Source organism: Mesoplodon bidens, assembly GCF_964165515.1.
Source record: "Mesoplodon bidens genome assembly, chromosome: 6".
NCBI classification, from domain to species: Eukaryota; Metazoa; Chordata; class Mammalia; order Artiodactyla; family Ziphiidae; genus Mesoplodon; species Mesoplodon bidens.
Window position 1 is genome coordinate 25,208,954 of NC_138162.1, and position 20,220 is coordinate 25,229,173.

The 20,220-nt window shown below is 40.9% G+C and overlaps 1 protein-coding gene across 1 annotated transcript in view; it reads right to left on the bottom strand.

Moving 5' to 3' along the window:
* Positions 1 to 20,220, bottom strand: part of GABBR2 (gamma-aminobutyric acid type B receptor subunit 2) — a gene marked incomplete at its 5' end in the record, with an annotated part of 369,129 nt that overhangs the window by 222,773 nt on the left and 126,136 nt on the right. The window contains one exon of the mRNA XM_081238251.1: positions 1,869 to 2,039. Coding sequence (XP_081094377.1) covers positions 1,869 to 2,039 — 171 coding nt within the window. The remainder of the gene's footprint in view (positions 1 to 1,868; positions 2,040 to 20,220) is intronic.

The window sequence follows — 20,220 nt, forward strand, 5'->3', positions numbered from 1 at the left end:
TGGGGGAGCTGTCTCTAAGGGCCCCTCAGGCTCTGTCAGACAAAGACTCCCCTGAAAAAAAGCAGGTCCCTCCAAATCTCAGCGGAGTCTCATGTTAATGAGACCACAGGGCTGGCCCTCCCCACCCTCCCCGTTGAACTGTTTCACACTCATTTCAGAACATTTGTGGCTGCTGTATAAAGGGCAGGCTTCCAGCAAAAGCCTCTTCAGTGTTTGGCGGTGAGTCAGTCCCACTGGAGGTGAAGTTCCCCTTGTGCCCCTCCCTAGGGACTGGGAAACACAGGTGGGAAGATCAGGACCATCTTGTCAGGGAAAAGCTGGCCTTGTCTGGATGACCGCAGATGGTGGGGCCTAACACGTCTGCTTTTCAAGCGCCTCTGAAAACATCCCTCTCTGTGCATAAACTTTATAGTTTACAAAGCTCTTTAAAATTCATGACTCATCTGATTTTGGCAACAACTCTGCTGGAATAGGCATGGGAAGGGTTATGGTCCCCATCTTCTAGGGGAGGAAACCACAGCTCAGAGAAGTGAGGTGACTTCTCCAAGGTAGCACAGCCAAAGCATGGAGTGGCCTCTCCTTCCCAGAGGAGAAACGGGGCAGAGCTTCAGAAAGGTAAGTGCAGGGCTGGAGTGGAAACCAGGTCTGTGACTCCCAGCCCTGCTCTGCTCTCCCCACCCATGCCCCGCCCCCCACTGGCAGAAGGGGCGTGTCCTCCCTGACTCCTCTCACTGAGGTCTGCCTGGACACCCGCCTCATACATTTCCCCCCAAATCGGCTCACAGTTGTTTTTTTTCTCTGGGGCTGCTAAGCACACCTGGAATGTCTTACCTTGTTGGGAGGCTCCATGTATCAAGAGCACACATAGGAGAAGATAGGAAAGTAGGAACTATAAAGAGACTAGGAAGAAAAACAAGAAACCATTCTGCACTCAGTTGAGTGGAGAAAACTTCTTAAAGATTTGCTAATAGTAAAGATATGCGGAAATGGGAATTTTCAAATGTTGGAGGGACTAGAAATTGGAACAGCGTTTCTGGAGGTCAGTTTGTCTCAACATTTTAAAGGACCCAATAATTCCACTTCTAGAAATCTATTATGAAGATGCACACCTAGGTGGGAAGGTGTTGGCTGTGATATCAAAAAGCTGTAAACATTCAATAAATTACCATCTATCCATGGGACACAACACCGTGGCCCATTAATAAGAACGAAGTCAATCAAGACCTCTACGATCTGTTGTAAAGTGGAAAATGCGAACTATCTAGTATGAGGACATTTGGGTTTAAATATATTGAAAAAGGTCCGGGCAGATGAACACTACACGGAAAGCAGGACTTCACTTGGAAAAGAAAGTGGATTTTAGAGGGATTGGGTAAAGCAGCCCTTTTCTTTTTTTTACTATATATAATTTGGCTTTTTTGTTGCTGTTATTGTTGTAACAATAAACCCCAGAACACCAAGCATTGATGTATACGTGTAAGTCATTAAAACAAACAAACAAAACCAGAAAAACCACCCAATCCACAGTGACTTTGGAAACTTCATTCCAAGCCAGCTCCTCCCCAAACCCTCCTCACAGGAGAAAGGCTCTTGGCGGCACCTCGTGATTTTAGACGGCCACTATAGGTCGGCAGCAAGGACAATACCCTACAGGGGCAGTGAGGGAACAGACCACGCGACTTAGCCAAAAGGCACAACGGAAAAGAAGGTTCCACTCCTGAGCTGTGCAGGTTGGAGGCCTTCACTTGGCCTGCGCACAATCGAATTCCTGAACAGCTTAAAGGCCCCGTGTCAGAGCCCACCCCTGATTGAGTCGTCTTGCCCCTTGCCCAGAGGTAGGTGAGATCGTGCCTCTCGGCAGAGCGTACCTCAGAGAAGCGCTGCACGTCCTGGGTCAGTGTGCCCACTCGCTTCCACTGGTAGTGCTTCAGCAACTTCAGGATGGCTGGATTCACTGCGTTATCTGATGGGACCGTCCGAAAGAAGTAGGGGTATTTTTTCTTATCTGCTAGAACAGGCGTGGTGGCAGCAAAAGAGAGCTGAAAACACAAGAGATAGCACTTTTACTGGGGGGACCTCAGAGCTGTGGGCCCAGGATCTTTCCTAAGGGAACAGAGGTCTTTAGTTCTCACTCGAGGTACAAACACACGGGCAAAATATTTTTAAACCTTCTTAGTGCAAAAGTAACAAGTTATAATTGAAGGAAAGGTTTTTAAAAATGCAAAATATGGAGAAAGAACCATCATTAATGTTGTAGTCTAGCTCCTTCTGATCCTTTTTCCATGCACGACAATGTTTTAAAAAAAAGATTCTTGAGATCATTCTACATACACATTTGAACTGTTTATTCCCTCACTTAACATTATCCTACAAGCATTTAACCGTCCTGTTAAAACTTCTTGTAAACATTTTAACATGTAAACTTTTTAATAGCAGCATAATATTCTAGCATATGAACACAGCATAATTTACTGAATCATGTTTAATTTGGGGGCATTTAGACTGTTTCTAATTTGTCATTATTGTCATATTATTCTACAAGCGTCTTTGTGCTTGGCACTTTCCCCCTATATTTCAGGCTATTTCTGTAGGATAGAGTCTAGGATGTGAAATTTCCCAGATAAAGGATGTGAGCTTTTAAAGACTTGATATTTATTTCCAAAAAGGATTGCATCAATTAACACACCCACTAGACAGTTATAATTAGAGGGCCAATCTCACCACACTCTTATCAACGGACGGAAATAAAACATCTTTCCATCTAATTTATTAATGATTTATCACTGAAAAACTGGAATCATATTGCATTCATTGGTTATACATAAGGTTGAACATTTTTCCATGTGGCCGATAACTAGCTGTATGTCCTATTTTAGAAACTGCTTTTTTATGTCTCTTATTTTTTGAGTGGTATTCTAATGCTTTTCTTATTGAATTTAATGAAGACTATTGTATGTACAGCATTCAAACTCAGGCTATTACAGTTGCTGCAAATATCCCAGTTTGTTTGCTTTTACATTTTGTGTGTGTATAGTTTAATTTACACTCAGTAGTCAAATCTGTCCATCTTTCCCTTTATTAGTCCTTCTTTTTTTAAGTGCCAGTGAGTTGCTAAATTGGATTTTAATTATCTGTCCTACAGGGCACAGCTTAAATGTCACCTCTTCTATAACATTTCCTCTGATCTCTGCTTTCTCTTTCCCTCAGCCTCATCCACAGAAGGCGGTTATCAAATTTTTTGATCTTTGCAGTGTGATGGTAGAAGAATGGTATCTTCTTGTAGCTCTGATTTGCATTTACCTTATTATGAGTGAGGTTGAGTATCTCTCTTATGTTTAAGAGCAATTTGCAGTTTCTTTCTGGAAAGTGTTCACATCCTTTGCTTGTTCTCCAATTGTACTCTGAGTCTTTTTCTTATTGATTAGTAGTAATCACTTATTGATCAGTGATCTTTTATAGTAGGGAGATTAACCCTTTGTGATATAAGTTGCTAATTCTCCCCCAGTTTGTACTTTTTCTTTTGCTGTTTCTCATGGTGTCTTTTGCCATATAGAAGTATTTTTTTTAAGTGTGGCTGAATTTATTCATTTTTTTTTCTTTCTGTCTTCGGGTTTTATGCCATATTTAGAAAGGTCTTTCCCACTCTGAGATTATAAAAGAATTCCTCCATGGTTCCTTCTAGTCTATCATCCTCCCCTGTCTGTCCTCATGGGTTTGTCACCTGGTGTGAGAGGACGGAGGAGACCCAGTACCGACATGTGATGAGCACCTTCCAGCACAGGTTCAAGAACAGGCTGACTTGGTTGGCCGTTAGGCTTTATAAGATCCTGTGGTCCCTGACAAATTGTTTTGTTTTTCATGTGTCTAGCAAGTATTTAATAAACTCTTGTATAGTAATCTTGTTGTTGTTGGGTACTGATAGCTCCAGAATTTTGTGACCACTGTTGTGGTTATGTCTGTGCATCACTAGTTAATGCTACTTTATCTAACCTTATGCAGTATGCTTCATTCACCAAACTTTGTGCTCAAAATACATAAATACAATTTTATTTTATTTTATTTTTGGCCGCACTGCACAGCTTGCGGGATCTTAGTTCCCTGACCAGGGATTGAACCCGTGGCCTCAGTAGTGAAAGCTCGGAGTCCTTACCCCTGGACCGCCAGGGAATTCCCAATACTATTTTTTAAAAATAGTATTTCCTTCCTTCTCTTGTTTCATTTAAATCTTTGATCCAGAGAGGGCACAGCTGAGCAAGATCACTCTTTGCTGCTACCGGCCTTCCTTCCCCACCCTTGCTGTCTCAGCAGCTCTAGATCCAATACATCTCAGAGTCCAACTTTAACATCCAGGGAAGTAACATCCTGGCACCCTCAGGCCCCAGCTGAAGTTGCTTTACTGCTCCTCCTGTCACCTGAGGAAGCACTTCTTTTCCCCCCAAGACTTTAGCAGAGCAGGGCAGTGGAGATCTTGTCCCTTTCCCTGATCTGTCTCAGATGGTAGATGGCCACTACCTAGGATCCCTGGATCTCCAGCATCCACTCAGCAGTCTCAGCAGGTCCTGTCTGTTGGAGCTGAACATACAACAACCCATCAGCTGTCACCTAGAGCTAGAGAGCACCTATAGGAACCAATTTCTAAGATCCTCACAGAGACAGGACATCATCCCAAGACTGGTAAAGGTCAAGGATAGATCAACTGTTAAAAAAAAAATTCTGGGTAGAATAAGGCCCAATGAGAGAGGAAAATCCCAGCTGGACATATTGAGGACACTCAAATCCAGAGCTGCCCAGCAAGGGAAGGCCTGCTGTTGGAAGTAGCGAGATCCCTGTGTCTGGAGGTGTGCAAACGGAGGCTATGGCCTAGCAAGAACGCAGAGGGGCTGCAAAGTGTCTGAGAACTCCTTGAAAACTGTATGGAAAAGCTTGTGTGGGCATGTATGTGCGTACAGACACACACATTTTTCTGAAAAGAGGATCCATGGCTTCCATCAGATTCACAAAGAGAATCCTAGAACCAAACAAGGTCAGCACCCCTGCCTGAAGGTGATACTTAGGTCGCATAGCGAGCGTAAGAAATAGAAGCTTTCTACAGTCTGCTCAAACCTAGCGTCTTATTCTTCTCTCAAGATTAAAATAACACTTCCAGCTTCCTATGCTCAGTGTAAGAAGGAGCTATTAGAAAAATCAGACAGCAACTATTTCAGGACCTGGGATTGGTATATATGCAATTGCATCCCCCAAAATGCTTATCTGATACAATCTGGAAAATTATGGTTTTCTGATGTGATTTCTGAATCACACTCTGGTTGATACTTTGCTGTTATTGTCCCATTAGTTCCAGGTCCACAATTAATTGTTGCTTGAACAACCTCATATGTTTGCCCTATAGGTAATTAGAGTGGTTACTGTTCAGTGAATAAATGGCCCATTGTGTTTACAATGGGCTTGGAGTACCATATATGCCCCGGGTCTAAATCATGTTGGGTGCAAAATATTAACTGGCACTGACATTTTCTGCACCATTTGAGATAATGCACACTTTGATTAGATTGCTTTGCATCACTGTTCCTCTAGCCTTAGCCTCCTAAACCTTTCTTCCACTGGGCAAAGACTGCAGGTGCCAGGTAGCACTGCTGAACTTCAGAACTGGAGAAACCTGAGAAATCATCTAGCTCTGGAGCTCTCTACTCTGGCTACACATTGGAATCACATGGGGATATTTTTAAAAATATTGATGACTTGGTCCCACTCCAAACCAAGTGAAACAGAATCTCTGGGCATAGAGCCCAGGCATCAGTATAATTTAAAAACTTCCCAAGGTGATTACAATGCCCAGTGAAGGTTGAGAACCACTGATACAGCTCAACAGCCCTAGTTTTGAATATGCAGACCAAGGCCCAGAAATGGAAAGCTATTGAGATACCCACTAAAGTCAATAAGAGGTAAAAGCAGAATTCGAATCCAGGCCTAAAGGACTCTAAGACCAGTGCTCTCTCTCCCTCTGATGGCTGTCCCCTGCATCCTATGAGCTTGCCAGACCTTCCTCCCCCAGCACAGTCACCCAGCATCTGCAACAACAGCCCTGTTAGCATCAGCGCCCTAACTCGAAGACCCAATCTTTCTGGGCTCTCCTGCCTTATTTCACACAACCAAGTTCATTTCTAAACAGACTGTGATTGAGGCTTCAAGTTAATCCCTAACCAAGGATTATTTATTTCAGAGAGTACTTTTTATTTTACAATTTTGTTATCATTTCTAGTTTTATTGCATTGTTTTGAGAATTTGGTGTGTACAGTGTCTGCTTTCGGAATTTATTGAGGTTTTTTTTGGTGGCCTATTATACAATCAATTTTTGTGAAAGTCCCATGTTGGCCAGAAAAACAGATGCAGTCTCTAGTTGTAAGCTATAAAATTCTTTATCAGACTTCTGATGTATAAAAGATATAATCCAGCTAACCAATTACATTATTAACACATGCTTTGTATTTTTGCTTACTTGACCTATCAAAGACTGAGAGGTATGTTAAGTTTTTCTCTATTGTCTCTGACAATTTCTCCATGTTATTCAAATTTTTTGCTTTATATGCTTTGATTTTATGTTGTTTTGAGGATAAGTGTTCATTACATCTTTATTTTTCAGCAATGTATACACTTCCTTAGTGCAAACAGCAGGTACTTAATAGATAATCATTGAATGAACTGAGAATTAAAATATTTATCAAGGTAAAATAACCCTGTTTGTCATTTTATTGCTGTTTGTTTCATATAATATCTTGCTCAATATTAATATTGAATTAGTATCTCGCTTGATATTAATATTGAAACCTTTATTTTTTGCTTGCATTTGCCTGCCATAGCTCTGATTCTCCTTTTATTTGTATTCCATTAAGATTGTTTTTAAGTATATTTCTTGAAATGAGTACATGAATGGATTTTTAAATATATGCTTATTGCTGCAATAAATACTTGGTCTTGCTTTCACCATCTTGTTGGCAGTCTTATTCTTTTTTTTTTTTAATGTTTCCTTTTGTTCCTTTTGGTATTCAGACTTCTCCATTCTGAATATATTAATCTTGCTTCTTGTCTTAACCTGCTAGAACATCTTTTCATATTGTGAAGAAGGGTAAAGGGTTGAAAATTTGCTTAGGATGACCCTCTGTTGCTTTGACACATGGTAGAATTTATCTGGATATAAAATTCTTGGGCTACCATTTTTTCCCTTTGAAACTACAAAGTGATGCAGAGGAGAAATCCAGGGATATTTTGATTCTTGTTCATTTGTAGGTATCTGATTTTCTCTGGGTGCCTGAAGGATTCTTTTTCTTTATTCTTATAATTCAAAAAATTTGCCTAAATAGATGTGGGTGTGGCACTCTTGATTTTATCTGGAACACAGGGAGTCCTTCAATCTATACCTTCAAGTCTTTTAACTAAAAAAAAAATATATATATATATATATATATATACACACACTCATATATATACACATAAGTATAAATATACTATATAAATATAACATTTATATAAAAAATATAATACTAGGCATTTATTATATTACATTAATATTCATATATATTCTTGCCTCACCACTGGAATACCTGATTATCTATGTGTTGTCTTTCATTTCCCAAATCCATATCTGTCATAGTTTTTCCATGATTTCATCTCTTGGTCCTTGTCCTCTGCATTCTGGAAGACCATCTTATTTTATTCTCTCTCTTCTCTTACAGGGTATGTGCATATTCAGTTTCATTAATTTCTGGTAAAATGGCCGTATCATCCACAGTCAGAGTGGCAGAGTACCAGGGTTCTCATTTCTTCACATATTGACCAATATTTGGTATTATCTGACTTTCTACATTTTTGCTCAACTTTCAGGGATAAGGTAGCACTTCATTATTAATAGATTTTGCAGCCCTTTGACTGCGATGTGGTTGAGTAGCTGTACAGACACGTTAGCCATTTAAGTTCTCTGTTTGGTGGGTTTGCTGATTTGCTTTTCAACAGTCTCAGTATTAGTGTTACTGTCCTTGACATACTCTTATTGTTATTGACTTCTTCCATTTCCTAGTAATTTTTTATGATCATAACCCTTTTTGTCCCATCCTCTTATCTCATGTTTCATGGAGACCATGTCTTTTCTGCATATGATTGAGGATGCCAAAAGTCTTTCTAAAGTTTTTTTCTTTATCCTAGAACAGCTCATCTTCAGAGCTGGACTCTTCCTCTACTTCTGGGTATTGTGCACCTTTTATTATTTTTGTGGTACTTTTTCAAAGGCTGAATGTTAGGTGTTTTCAGTGTACTCATGCTCAAAAGCAAGGCAGGTATTTTCAGAGGTGGCCTATCAAAAGACAATATATGGATTGCCCTTGGCCCTGATACTGTGGATCAGCACAATACATTTCTGTCTGTTTACATTATAATTGAGTATTTTTTCCTCAGAAAACTGGAGAAGAAATGTTCAAGCACAGATTTTGGTGTCTAGTATGCTCCCACCTTACACAGTTCTGTATTAATGAGCAGCTAATTTTCTGATACTGTGGATCAGCACAATACATTAAATTCTTGTCATGCATTGCTGCCAGGGATTTTCTTTTCTATAGATTTTCTTTTCTATAAAGCTTTACTTGAGAGGTTTCTTGTGCCCTCCTGTCCACTCCTTATCTAGCTTTTTCTAGGAATTTATAGCTCTGTTTGAATTTAGAAAAAAGCATCTTGGTTGCCTCAAAGAACAGCAACTGTGACTAGAGGCATAGCTGTCCAATTTTCTGATTGGTAGAAGCCCTAACAGACTGTGGAGGAGAGAGGGAAAAGTATGTCTATTATTTTTCAGGGCAGTTGTAATTTTATGAGGCAAGGTTCCAAGTGCCAAGAGGCAAAATTTGGTAGGATTTTTTCAATACTGTCCCATCTACTTTATCATCGTCAAGCTTCCAAACATCTAGGCTGTCAGTGAGTCTTAGAGTCCCTTAGTTCTTTGAAGTAGGATTTACTATCCATTTCACAACTAAAGAAACCGTGGCCCAGAAAGGTGACATAAGCCATGCAAGGTCAGTACAGGAAATATGGAATTGGTCTCTTGACTTCGTATTTAGTTCTCTTTCTTCAACCAGCTCTGACCCATCAGTCCCAGGTGAGATGGGGCAACGATCCAGGGCTTGGTCTTTCTACTGAGACCTGCTAACACAGGGAAGAGACAGCTTATTTCAAGGCTTCCAGAGTCTCTCAAACACAGCAAGTGTCCATGGTGGGCATGGTTGGTCCTGGGAGATTCTGGGGGGACACACCCTTAACCAGCAAAGTGGGATGGGAAGACAGCCATCAGCGTCTCTGAGCTCTGGCTTGCCATGGAATATTCTGTGAAAGTTTAGGGTCTGCCTGTTGAACTGTGAGTCTCCTTCACATTAAGGACCCACAGGCAGAGAGAATAGGAGAGTGAAGACAACTACAATGACACTTTAGGGAGCTGGGAAACCGGGCTTACCCCTGTCTCTATGGCTTTGAGAACAAGGCAGAGTATTTCCCCTCTGTGGGTGTCTGTTTTTCTCATCTCTAAAAGCAAAGATTTCAAAGGTTCTTTGCAACCACACACCTCTATACTTCTCTCTCCAGCAACTGAGGAAAATGATTAAGGAGTTTGTTAGTTTTGTGGGGGTGTGTGTTTCGTTTGATCTGACATTGTATTTCACTTCTCTTTGTAGATTCAAGTCTAGATGAAAAATGTGAATACACCTCCCAATTTCAGGATCTTTATTAAATTCTCAGCCACTGATGAATTCTTCTCTAAATGCAATTCCTTCTTTACCTGGTTTGGGGTCTCAGAGTTTAAACTTTCTGCAGAAATAAACCATTTTTCAGGTGGAAAGTATAACCAAGAGCGCCCCTAGTTGCTAAATCCTAGGTGAGAAGTGCGGGCCAGATGCCAGGGGGGAGAAGATGATTGAGGCTTGCTCTTTTCTCCATTCGGTTTAATCTTCTTCCATGGGTTTGCTGACTGTTTCTGTAATTAAATGAGGGAGGTATTTGTCATCTAGGGTTCCTTTCAGCCAAGATGAATGGAACGCAACTTTCTCAGGAAGCTTCTGACAAAACCCTGTTTGTGGCCAGTGCCAGGACATATACAAAGGCACCGGGCTGTGTGCGTTGGGAACTGGGCTCCACTTCAGATCTGCGCCAGGTCACCGCTGCACCCAAGCCCTGGCAAAAAACTGTTTGGACACAAAGTGCTTCAACATAGATGCCCGTGAGATTAACGTGATGTGGGGTGGCCACAAAACATTTCCCGAGTTAAGGAGGGAAAATGAAAGTCTGGCATTTGGGCAAGTTCTTGGGGCCCCACTCCAACCAAGGCCTGCTGGGCAGCATGCGTAGGCTTGCTCTGAGGCTTGAAACCTCTTCTGGAACCTCCTGGGGACAATCACCTCTCCTTCCTGCTGATGAATTTTAGTTTTAATCACTCAGAGATGCATAGCAGTTCCATTTTTACCACCCACGTCCATCGCCGTATCCTTACTGAGGACGTGCAACAATTCGTGAGGGAGGTTGGGAAGGCATAATTGTCTTTGTTCCTCGTGGAGAAACCGAGGCTCAGAAAGGCACAGTGCCGTGCCCAAGGCCCCCATGGCCAGCAAGGGGCAAAGTGGGATTTGAACTCAGATATTTTGACTCCTTCAAGGTACTGCCTAGCGAGCACCTGCCGTGGGGCAAGCATTGTGTGGAGGGCTTGGTGTGAAGGGTTCACTTTGTCATTGAGTGTGCAAAACCACCTTATGAGGTAGACACTATTTTGACCTGCATTTTTCAGATGAGGAAACTGAGGCTCAGAGAGGTTAAGTCACTTGCATGTGGTCACACAGCAAGAGACTGGCAGAGCAGGGAGACTAACATCACAGGCTTTACTCATTCCACAGACGGCTATGCTTCTTCTCTGTGATTAACAATTTCCAAAACTCGTTTACTGCTTTAGTCTAACTTTGATCTTCACAAAAACCCATGATACAGATAGAGTAGACTTTATTGCCCTCATTTTATAGACGAGGAATCTGAAGCTCAGAGAGATAAGTGACTTGCTCAGAGTCCCATGTTAGCAAATGGCAAGGCCAGGGCTCAAACTTGGCACTTTTGTTCTTGAAATGTGGTTCATCTCTCCAGTGACAAGGCTGCTTCTTAGGGAGGCACCCAGGTACAAGATGAGAAAGCAACTGGGGCCATTTAAAAGAAGAGAGAAGAAAAAAAAGAAGATTTGCTTAAAAGAAAAAACAATACTGAATCCGTGGCTTATTATGCTTCGATTGCCTAAGATGTTCCAATTCAATTACGTGAAACAAAACTCATATGTATATTTGATTTTTTACTGAAGATAAAATTCTTCACATTTTTCTTTTTTAAACTTTTATTAGGAAATATAAACTACATATATAAGTGTGTAAAATATATATGTTCAGTTCAAAGAGTACTAATAAAATCAAAACCCAACTGTCCATCACCGGTTTAAGAGAAATAGCTTTTATTTATGTGTAAATATTAAATTGCAAAGTAGCTTAATTTTTTGCTCTTTAAGATACAATTTTTTCCATGTGGCATTCTGTGATTTTTATTTCCTTCTTCACTCCCCTCTACAACATTTCTATCATTGTTTTATGTAAAGAAGGTTGTAAAATAAATATTACTTCCTCAAATCCTTCTTTTCCCCTTTATAAGTAAAAAACAGGAGTGAAATAGAGAAAGAGCAAAACTAAGCTGGTGCTGAGAAACCAGTATGGCCCATAGGGGTCAGAATTTGGAGTTTCAGCTTGGACAGGCTGAGTCTGAATGCCAGCTCCACCACTCACTATGCAACTTCAGGAACATTACTTCACCTTTTGGGATCTGTCCCCTCTATAAACCAGGGTGACAAGCCACTCCCCCCCCCCAATCTTAGTGCTATTCTAAGGATCAGAATAACACAGGCGCCCAACTAATGACTGTTAATGTTAGATCACAGCTTCTAGACTTACAAGTTATGAGAATTGGACGGTATTTCTTACAATTATGAAAAGACTTTTAACTTACAAAGCCCTTTCCTTCAATAACACCTCAACCCTGCGGAGGGCAGAGTGGAGAAGAGTTTACCCATTTTACAGATGAGAGACCTCAGAGAATGGAAGGGTTTGCTCACAGTGACGTGGCTACTACCAGGCTGAGAAATAATTCTAAATTGGGCCTTCTAAATACTAACCTGGCAATTTTAAAATGTCTTGTTAATTAAATATAATAATGATTATATTGCTTGTTTAATTGTGTACAATTAGAACATATGTCTTTGATTTTCTCTTAAACTTCTGATAAGACGCTTCATTCATTTCTCCCTTATAGCTGTGTAGGTGACAAATACAGGAAATTAACAAGTCACATTAGAAGACTCTTTGGTTTCCTCAGCTCCTTTGCACTTTGCTTTCAGCTGATGTCTTCAGGGGTAAGAAGCACTCTTATGTGATCACAGCTGTGAAGCCAACTGCTTTTTAATTACCACACTGCAAAAATCATGTCTCCTCATGTCAATTTAGCACCTCTAATTAGTCAATAGGTTGACATCACATCGATGGAGGGGAAAGGTGTGCTGGGGCCCAGCGTGATGCTTGCAGTGGGAGAGGATGCAGCATTTCCATCTGCTGGATTCTCCCTTCTCTTCAGGGCCAGCTCCTATTCATCTGTCCAGGCCTGCTCACAGCCACCTCCTCCATGTAGCCTTCCCTGCCATCCCTCAGTTCTTCCAGCACTGTTTCCTGCCCTTGCTGTGGAATGCTGAGAAGTAATTGATAGCCAGGCCCATTTCACTGACTGGTCTGTGAGCATTTTGCAGGCTGTCTCCAATCCTCTCTGTAGCCATGGGAGAAGAGAGAGAAGAGGAGGGGCAAGGGAGACAGTGGGAGCACAAAATGCCTCCATGCTTGCCTTCCAGACAAGAGCTCACCATGGTTTTCATATAGAATGGGGCTGAACAGGAAGGCAGGCACTGGTTTGTGTGGCTGAGAAAGACAGGGTTTTAGCTGGGCCTGTCACCTTGGAGCATCTAAAGGGAGTCCGGGCAAAGCTCTGGGTAGCAGTACTCTACCCAGAAGTCACTCAACCAGGACAGGCCAAGACTCCTGAGGGGGGCTGTGAGCCACCTGCCCACTGACACAGAGAGAGAGAGCACATAGAAAGGTCAGGAGGGTGGAGGTCGCCAGGCATCTCACAGCCCGGACAACTGGGCTCTAAAAGAAGGGGTCATTGTAGGTTTCATTTACCCCTGTGAGCCAACACCTCCCATAACCAAGGAAAGGAGAGCAGAATGCTGGACTCCAGACCGCTGAGATTTGCTTCATGATCAGTCCTGGGGAAATTAAGTTAAATCAAGATAAAAGATTCAAAGGCGCTTTCCAAGAATGTGAAGTCTTCTTCAGTGGGACAGAGAAGGTCATCCTGGACCAGTGAGGCTGGGGCTGGGGGCACAAGGAAAGGAGCACAGGTATGTGGTTATGGAACATCAAGACCCAACTCCTCCATGTATCAGCTGCACTTTCACTAGCAATCCATTAGGCCTCAGTCTCCCCACCCGTGAAATGGAGAGAATAAGTCCTATCCTAACTCTCCAGGGCTCCTTTTTTTTTTTTTTTTTTCAAATGAGAACTTGGTTGTGAAAATGTTCTATAGGAAGTTAAGTCCTATGCTAATAGAAGGTGAGGGTTACAACACCCACCTGGTCAGCTCATCCCTCACCTTTTCTACTGCTCCAGGCTCCTTTCTCACCCTCTCACTCCAGCCTTCTACTTCCCAAAGCATACAAGGCTCTCTCTCATTCCCCCATGAAGAAGCCTTCCTGAACACCTCCAGTCTAGGCCAAGTGCACCTCCCCACCCCAGCCCCATCAGATCTATCACACTGTATTGTAATTGCATCCTTACTTCCCTCCATAAGACTGTAAGATAACAAGCACTCAAGCTGTCACGTAAGAAGCACTCAAATATTTCTCAAATAAATAGGAAAACTCAGATCAATGTACGACTATTTCAGGGAGGCTAACATGAACCAATAAAAGAAGAAATATTTAGGGCTTCGCTGGTGGCACAGTGGTTCAGAGTCCGCCTGCCGATGCAGGGGACATGGGTTTGTGCCCGGTCTGGGAAGATCCCACGTGCTGCGGAGCGGCTGGGCTCGTGAGCCATGGCCGCTGGGCCTGTGCGTCCAGAGCCTGTGCCTCCGCAACGGGAGAGGCCACAACAGTGAGAAGCCCGCGTACCGCAAAAAAAAAAAAAGAAGAAGAAGAAGAAGAAGTATTTAATAATAAGGTATTCAAGAATGAATCAAAACCTTGCAAAGCACTGAGTTCCCCATCACTGAAGGTACTCAAGGAGATGCTCAAGGGTTGTCCACCAGGGTCACGAAAGGGATTCCAAAACCGGCAAGGAGTTTGTATTTTTCAGTGTTGTGTTTTATGTGCACTGCTGGTGGCACACCCAGTGATTTCAGGTGAGCCCCAGTCTAATATTTTATATCTTAATAGGTATGTTTTCTCTTTATTTTCTCTTACACTTCTTAGTAAATGATGCTGATTTTCCATTCATAGTATTTAAATAAAAGGATGAGTTGATTTAAAGGAAAATACTAAATAAATTAATAATACAAGTGTTATACAGATCTGGTAAAATCAAGAAAGTGATATGCAAATGATGTCTGGGAAACATGGGACTGCAGGTGTGTTAAGGAGTCTTAAAGAATGTATGACCCTCAGAAATAAAAATCTACTCAAATTTCCATCACTTTCCACTAAATTAAACCATAATATAAATTCAAATGATGTAGAATGAGCTAGACTCTTAGCTAGGCAAGGGAGAACAGGCACTATCAGGAGTACCAAAAAGAGGGCGGATCTCTCAAATGAAAGAAATTAATTACATAGAAAAAAAGAGAAATAACTGTAGAAGTAGAAGTGGCCTAAGAGGGTTGCCATATTTAGAAATATTGGGGACATAATTATACTAAAAACTTATTCTTTATTTATCTGAAATTCAAATTTAACTAGGCATCCTGTATTCTATCTGGTAACCCTAAGTAACCATCCAAGCCGGAGGTGGTAAATAGGCTTGAGTCTATGTTATATCATCAACAGGCTGACAGTGGCTGCCAAGAGAAGTGGGTTAAGTCAGTGAAGAGAGTGTGGTGATCAACTATGTTATGTCTGCAATTAGCACAGGAGGGGCAAAGTAATGGCACCAATGCATTCATTTATCTGCCATCCTGGGCTTGTCCAACTCCTCATTTTACACAATGAGGACCAGGGAAGACAAGGGACTTGCCCAGGCTCACAGCACAAGTCCACAGCTGGGCTGAGCTAAACTCATTTGCTGCTCCATGCTGCCTACTTGGAATCAAAACAGAATGCTACCAACGCCATGATTATGTAATTTCAGACTACCCTCAGCAAGCATGACGACCCACGTCATCGGCCAGAATGCACACGGCCAGTCAATCCCTCTACCTGATCCAACTTATCATCATGACTACATTTGAATGCCTTAGAGTAACATAAAAGATGTGAAACAAAATCCATTTACCCCAAGAGAGTTCTGTTGAAGGAGAGATCGTTGCAACAGAAAGCACTCAAGGGTCTGAACTGCCGTGCTCTTCATGTAATATCTTGAGGGTGCTCAGTAGTACAATTTTACATTTGACTCTTGCTTTATTACAAGGCAGATATTTTACCTACCATTCATTGAACTGGATGGAATGAACTAAATCTGTGATTTCTTCTTTATCTTTCTGTTCTTCCCTTCTCTTTTTGGGCCTGAGGTTCCTTACTGCTAAAATAAGGAGACTGCACCAGGTGGATTTTTATTTCAGCTCTAAAGTTTCATGATCTTGTAATTCTATGTTTAATTTACAAACCAAGGCAAATTCTCTCTTTAGGCGAGAAAATGAAAATCGCTGGATTAGAGACAACATTGCCAGAAGGGTTTTAAACCAGCCTCTCTCACAAAGAGAATTATTTAGTCTAATTGTTTTATGTCTCCATTTAGATATCAGCCTTTTACTTTCTGTTCTTCTTAATCAAGTTTATTCATTAGTATTCTCTTTCATTCAGTAAAGCTGTATTTTCTAGAAAAATTATAGATGCATTTTCCCTTTGACCCAGAAATCCCACTTCTAGGAATTCACCCCCAACTTACACTGGCACAAATATGACATATGGCCAAGGTTATTCCAACAGATTGGAAACAACCCAAATGTCTATTGATAGCGGACTGGCTGTACAAATTATAGTATATCCACACAAAGAAGTGCTATGCAGTTGTAAAAAGAATAAAGAATGTCTTTACATAGTGATAAAACAGTAAGCTCCAGGAAAATAAAGTGAAAAAAGCAATGTGCCAAATAGCACATATAGTATGCTAGCTTTTGCATTAGGAGAAAGAAAAATAAACACACACACGTTTGTGCATATCTGCAACAAGAAACACTGGAAGAATACATTTAAAACTAATAAAAATGGTTATCTACAGAGGTGGCATGGAACAGAGAGAGGGAAGTTGGATTGGAGACAAGAATTCTCTACTTTGAATGCTTCCCCAGAGGTCATACAATCAGTTAAAAATATAACACCAAAAATAAGACCCTTAAACACAGATCTACCTGCTTTGAAGCAATTCAATAAATCATAATCGAACTCATCTAACTGGATATGTACAAAGCCATTGCAGAATAAGCTGAAACAGTATAATTACTCAGATAAAGAAGAGAAAGAAATATTTTAAAATGCCTTAAACCACGTTTTGCAATCATTTAGCCTAGTAAGAGAGGATCTGGGAAACAGTAACTGTAGTTTGGAGTGCAGCTAGTGGGAAAACGTCAATCAGAGGGAAATTAATTTAATTAAAAATTAAATTAAATTTTCTTAAAATTTATTAAAAAGTTATATATGTTTTAAAAATTAATTTAATTAACAATAAAAAAATCAATCCCTGAAAACTGAAAACAAAGGCACTTAAGAGTATATTAAAAAATAATTTTAAAAAAAGAATATATCAAGTTGCTAATGTAATCACATGGAGAAAAATCTATAAGGGGACTTCTGGACACATCTTTATTGTCCAAATAAGGAGGGATATAGTCCCTTCCCCATCCCCAACCCCACACACATTCATAGCTTTTTACTGTGAGAATATTCAAACCTACAAAAAAGTTGAAAGAACAGTACAATGAACACCATATACCTTTCACCCTTCGCCATTTCCCATATAAATATATACACACATATAAGTATACATACACACAGAGAGACATACATATATGTACACACACACACATGCACGCGTTTTTGTTTTCAACACATTTGAAATTAACTTGTAAACATTTTGACACTTTACTCCTAAATAGTTCACAATGCATCTCCTAATAATGACATTCTCTGGTATCATTACAGCATCATTATCACACTTACAAAAATGAGTAGTAGTTCAGTATCATCTAATCTATAGTCCACATTCAAATTTCTTTGATTTCCCTAATATGCCCTTTACATTTTAAGAATTCAGAATCCAATCAACACACGAGGCTTGCATTTGATTGTTATATTTTTTTAGTCTCTTTTCATCTAGAACAGTCCTCTGCCCTTCTGCTGTTGCTCTTGTTTTCTGCAACATTAACTTTTTTGAAGAATCCAGGCCAGGCGACTTGCAGGATGTCCTACATTTGTGTGATTATCTCCTGATACTCAGATTCAAATTTAAACATTTTTTGTTTAAAACATTAAAAATTATATTTTTGACCTTAGTTCACTGCAAAAATCTAGAAGCAGTGAACCCCAGTAGCAATGAGCATACCTAGCATGCAGATTGTGGTTTCTAAATATGATTCACCAGAAAGAATCAGGGATCCTTGGAGAAATGGCTGACTCCAAGTCTAAGGCAGGTAAAATATTAAGCACCCAAACTGACAGCAGAGAAAGGAGGAAGGGAGAGAATGGGGCAGGAGGAGGAAAGAAAGGGTCAAAAGGGAACACTCTTTTGTAGAGAAGAACATCAGCTTAAATGTGGAAGGAAGAAGAGAATTAGAAAATGACCAGTTTGCAACTCCAATGTAATTTACAGTGATTCAGGCAAGGACCATCAATAGATGCTAAAACCATCGGGGGAAAGATCGTGGGGGACAGGATATTCACATGGTCTCAAAGTCTCACACCACAGATTACATAATAATTATTAAAGGAAAAAGGTATCTTCACAATAAATCTAGCAGATACCACTGTAACCAAGTGATCAAATTTAGCATCATTGATAATAGTTCAAACGTGGGCCTCCTGATGCAATGCACTGAGAAGATGATGTTAAAAAATGTAGCTTAGGGCTTCCCTGGTGGCGCAGTGGTTGAGAGTCCGCCTGCCGATGCAGGGGACGCGGGTCCGTGCCCCGGTCCGGGAGGATCCCACGTGCCGCGGAGTGGCTGGGCCCGTGAGCCGTGGCCCCTGGGCCTGTGCGTCTGGGGCCTGTGCTCCGCAGGGGGAGAGGCCACAGCAGTGAGAGGCCCGTGTAACGCAAAAAAAAAAAAAAAAATGTAGCTTAATCTTGCCAAAACTGTTTAACCTGAATCTAATTGTGAAGAAACAATCAAACAAATCCAGATCTGGATTTTGGGGACATTTTGTCAAACAACTAGCTTGAGATTTTTAAGAAGGTCAATATCCTGAAAGCACCCCCCCCCCAAAAAAAGTAGGAGGGATATTCTAGGTTAAAGAAGACTAAGCACATGATGACAAATATAATGCATGCTCCCGGTTGGACCCTTGATCCCCTCCCACCCACCCCTACAAATAAATGGCAAAAGGGATATTTTGGGGACAACTGGGGAAATTTGAATATGGACCATATATTAGGTAATATTATTGTATCACTGTTAGTTTTTTAGATGTGATAATTATACTACGGTTACGTAAGAGAATTTAATTATTCTTAGGAGATTCATGCTGACATATTTAGGGATGAAATGTCATTGCATCTGCAAAGTATTGTCAAGTGCTTTAACAAAAAATAAGTGCGTGTTCTGGCGGGGTCAGGTAGGGGAGAGAGAGGGAGAGGGAAATGCATACATGGCAAAACGCAAACAACTGGTGAACCTAGGTAAAGGGTATATGATGCTCATTGTACTTTTACCTTTTTTGGTGGGTTTGAAATTTTTCAAAATAAAAAACTGGAAGAAAATTTGGAGGAAAGGCAGAAACATAAGTAGAGCAGCAAAAACTGCTTTAATGTCTGCATTAAAAAATGTCTGCAACTGATTGGAATACAATCCATTTAATATACTTTATCCATGAATTCACAATGTTACTTATCTAAAAGTGAGAGATTGAGAAAGAAGGAACCTCAAAACAAAAACAAAACAAGAATTCCTGTAGGTCCTCCTATATTCCAGGCCACATGCCTGGCTCTGGGATTCTAGCTGCCAGCAAAGGAGATGTGATCTCACCCTATGGAGGGAGCTGTGACAACTCTCAGGCAAGCTGGACACTGAACTGGGAACTGAACCTGCAAGGATGCTGCAGGGCAGGGAGAGACAGGTGCCACGGATGTCTCTAGCAGAGGCAGTGATCTGGCTGGAAAGGCTCCCCAGAGAAGTGGTGTTGAAACTGAGAACTGAGCAAAGATCCCTTCTTGCTAGTATGGGTGCTGGGTTGAGGCGGAGCTGCTTTGCTGTGCTGAGCATCTACACACCCATTACTATAGCAAGGGGCCTGGAGTTTCAGAAGACACCCAGGGCTAGAAGGGAGCCATTTTCTGGTCACTCAAAGCCAACATGCCATCTTAGAAGTAACCAAGACAGTGCCATGCAACAGCTTGTGTGGGAACTTGGGGGAACTTTGAGAAAATTACGCTTATATCCGCATTTGGACATAATGTCTGAATAGTCATCTGACCTCAGATTGTTTTCCTCAAGTCGAGCGCTTCCTACTGTATAATGCTCTATCTTGGCATCATGGAAATAATCAATTATTTAATCTTCTTAGTAAACAGATTCAAAGCAAAAGCCTTCTGTATAATTCAAAATGAAAGTAGGCTATGCTCTATTAAAAAAAAAAATCAAACCATTCATTACAAAACCACCTAGAGTAGAACTCTAAGTACCATATGCTTGAAATATTTAGCATGTTATTGATTTTCATGACAACCAGTCCATCTATTTTCTGAGTTGAAAAAAAACATTCAT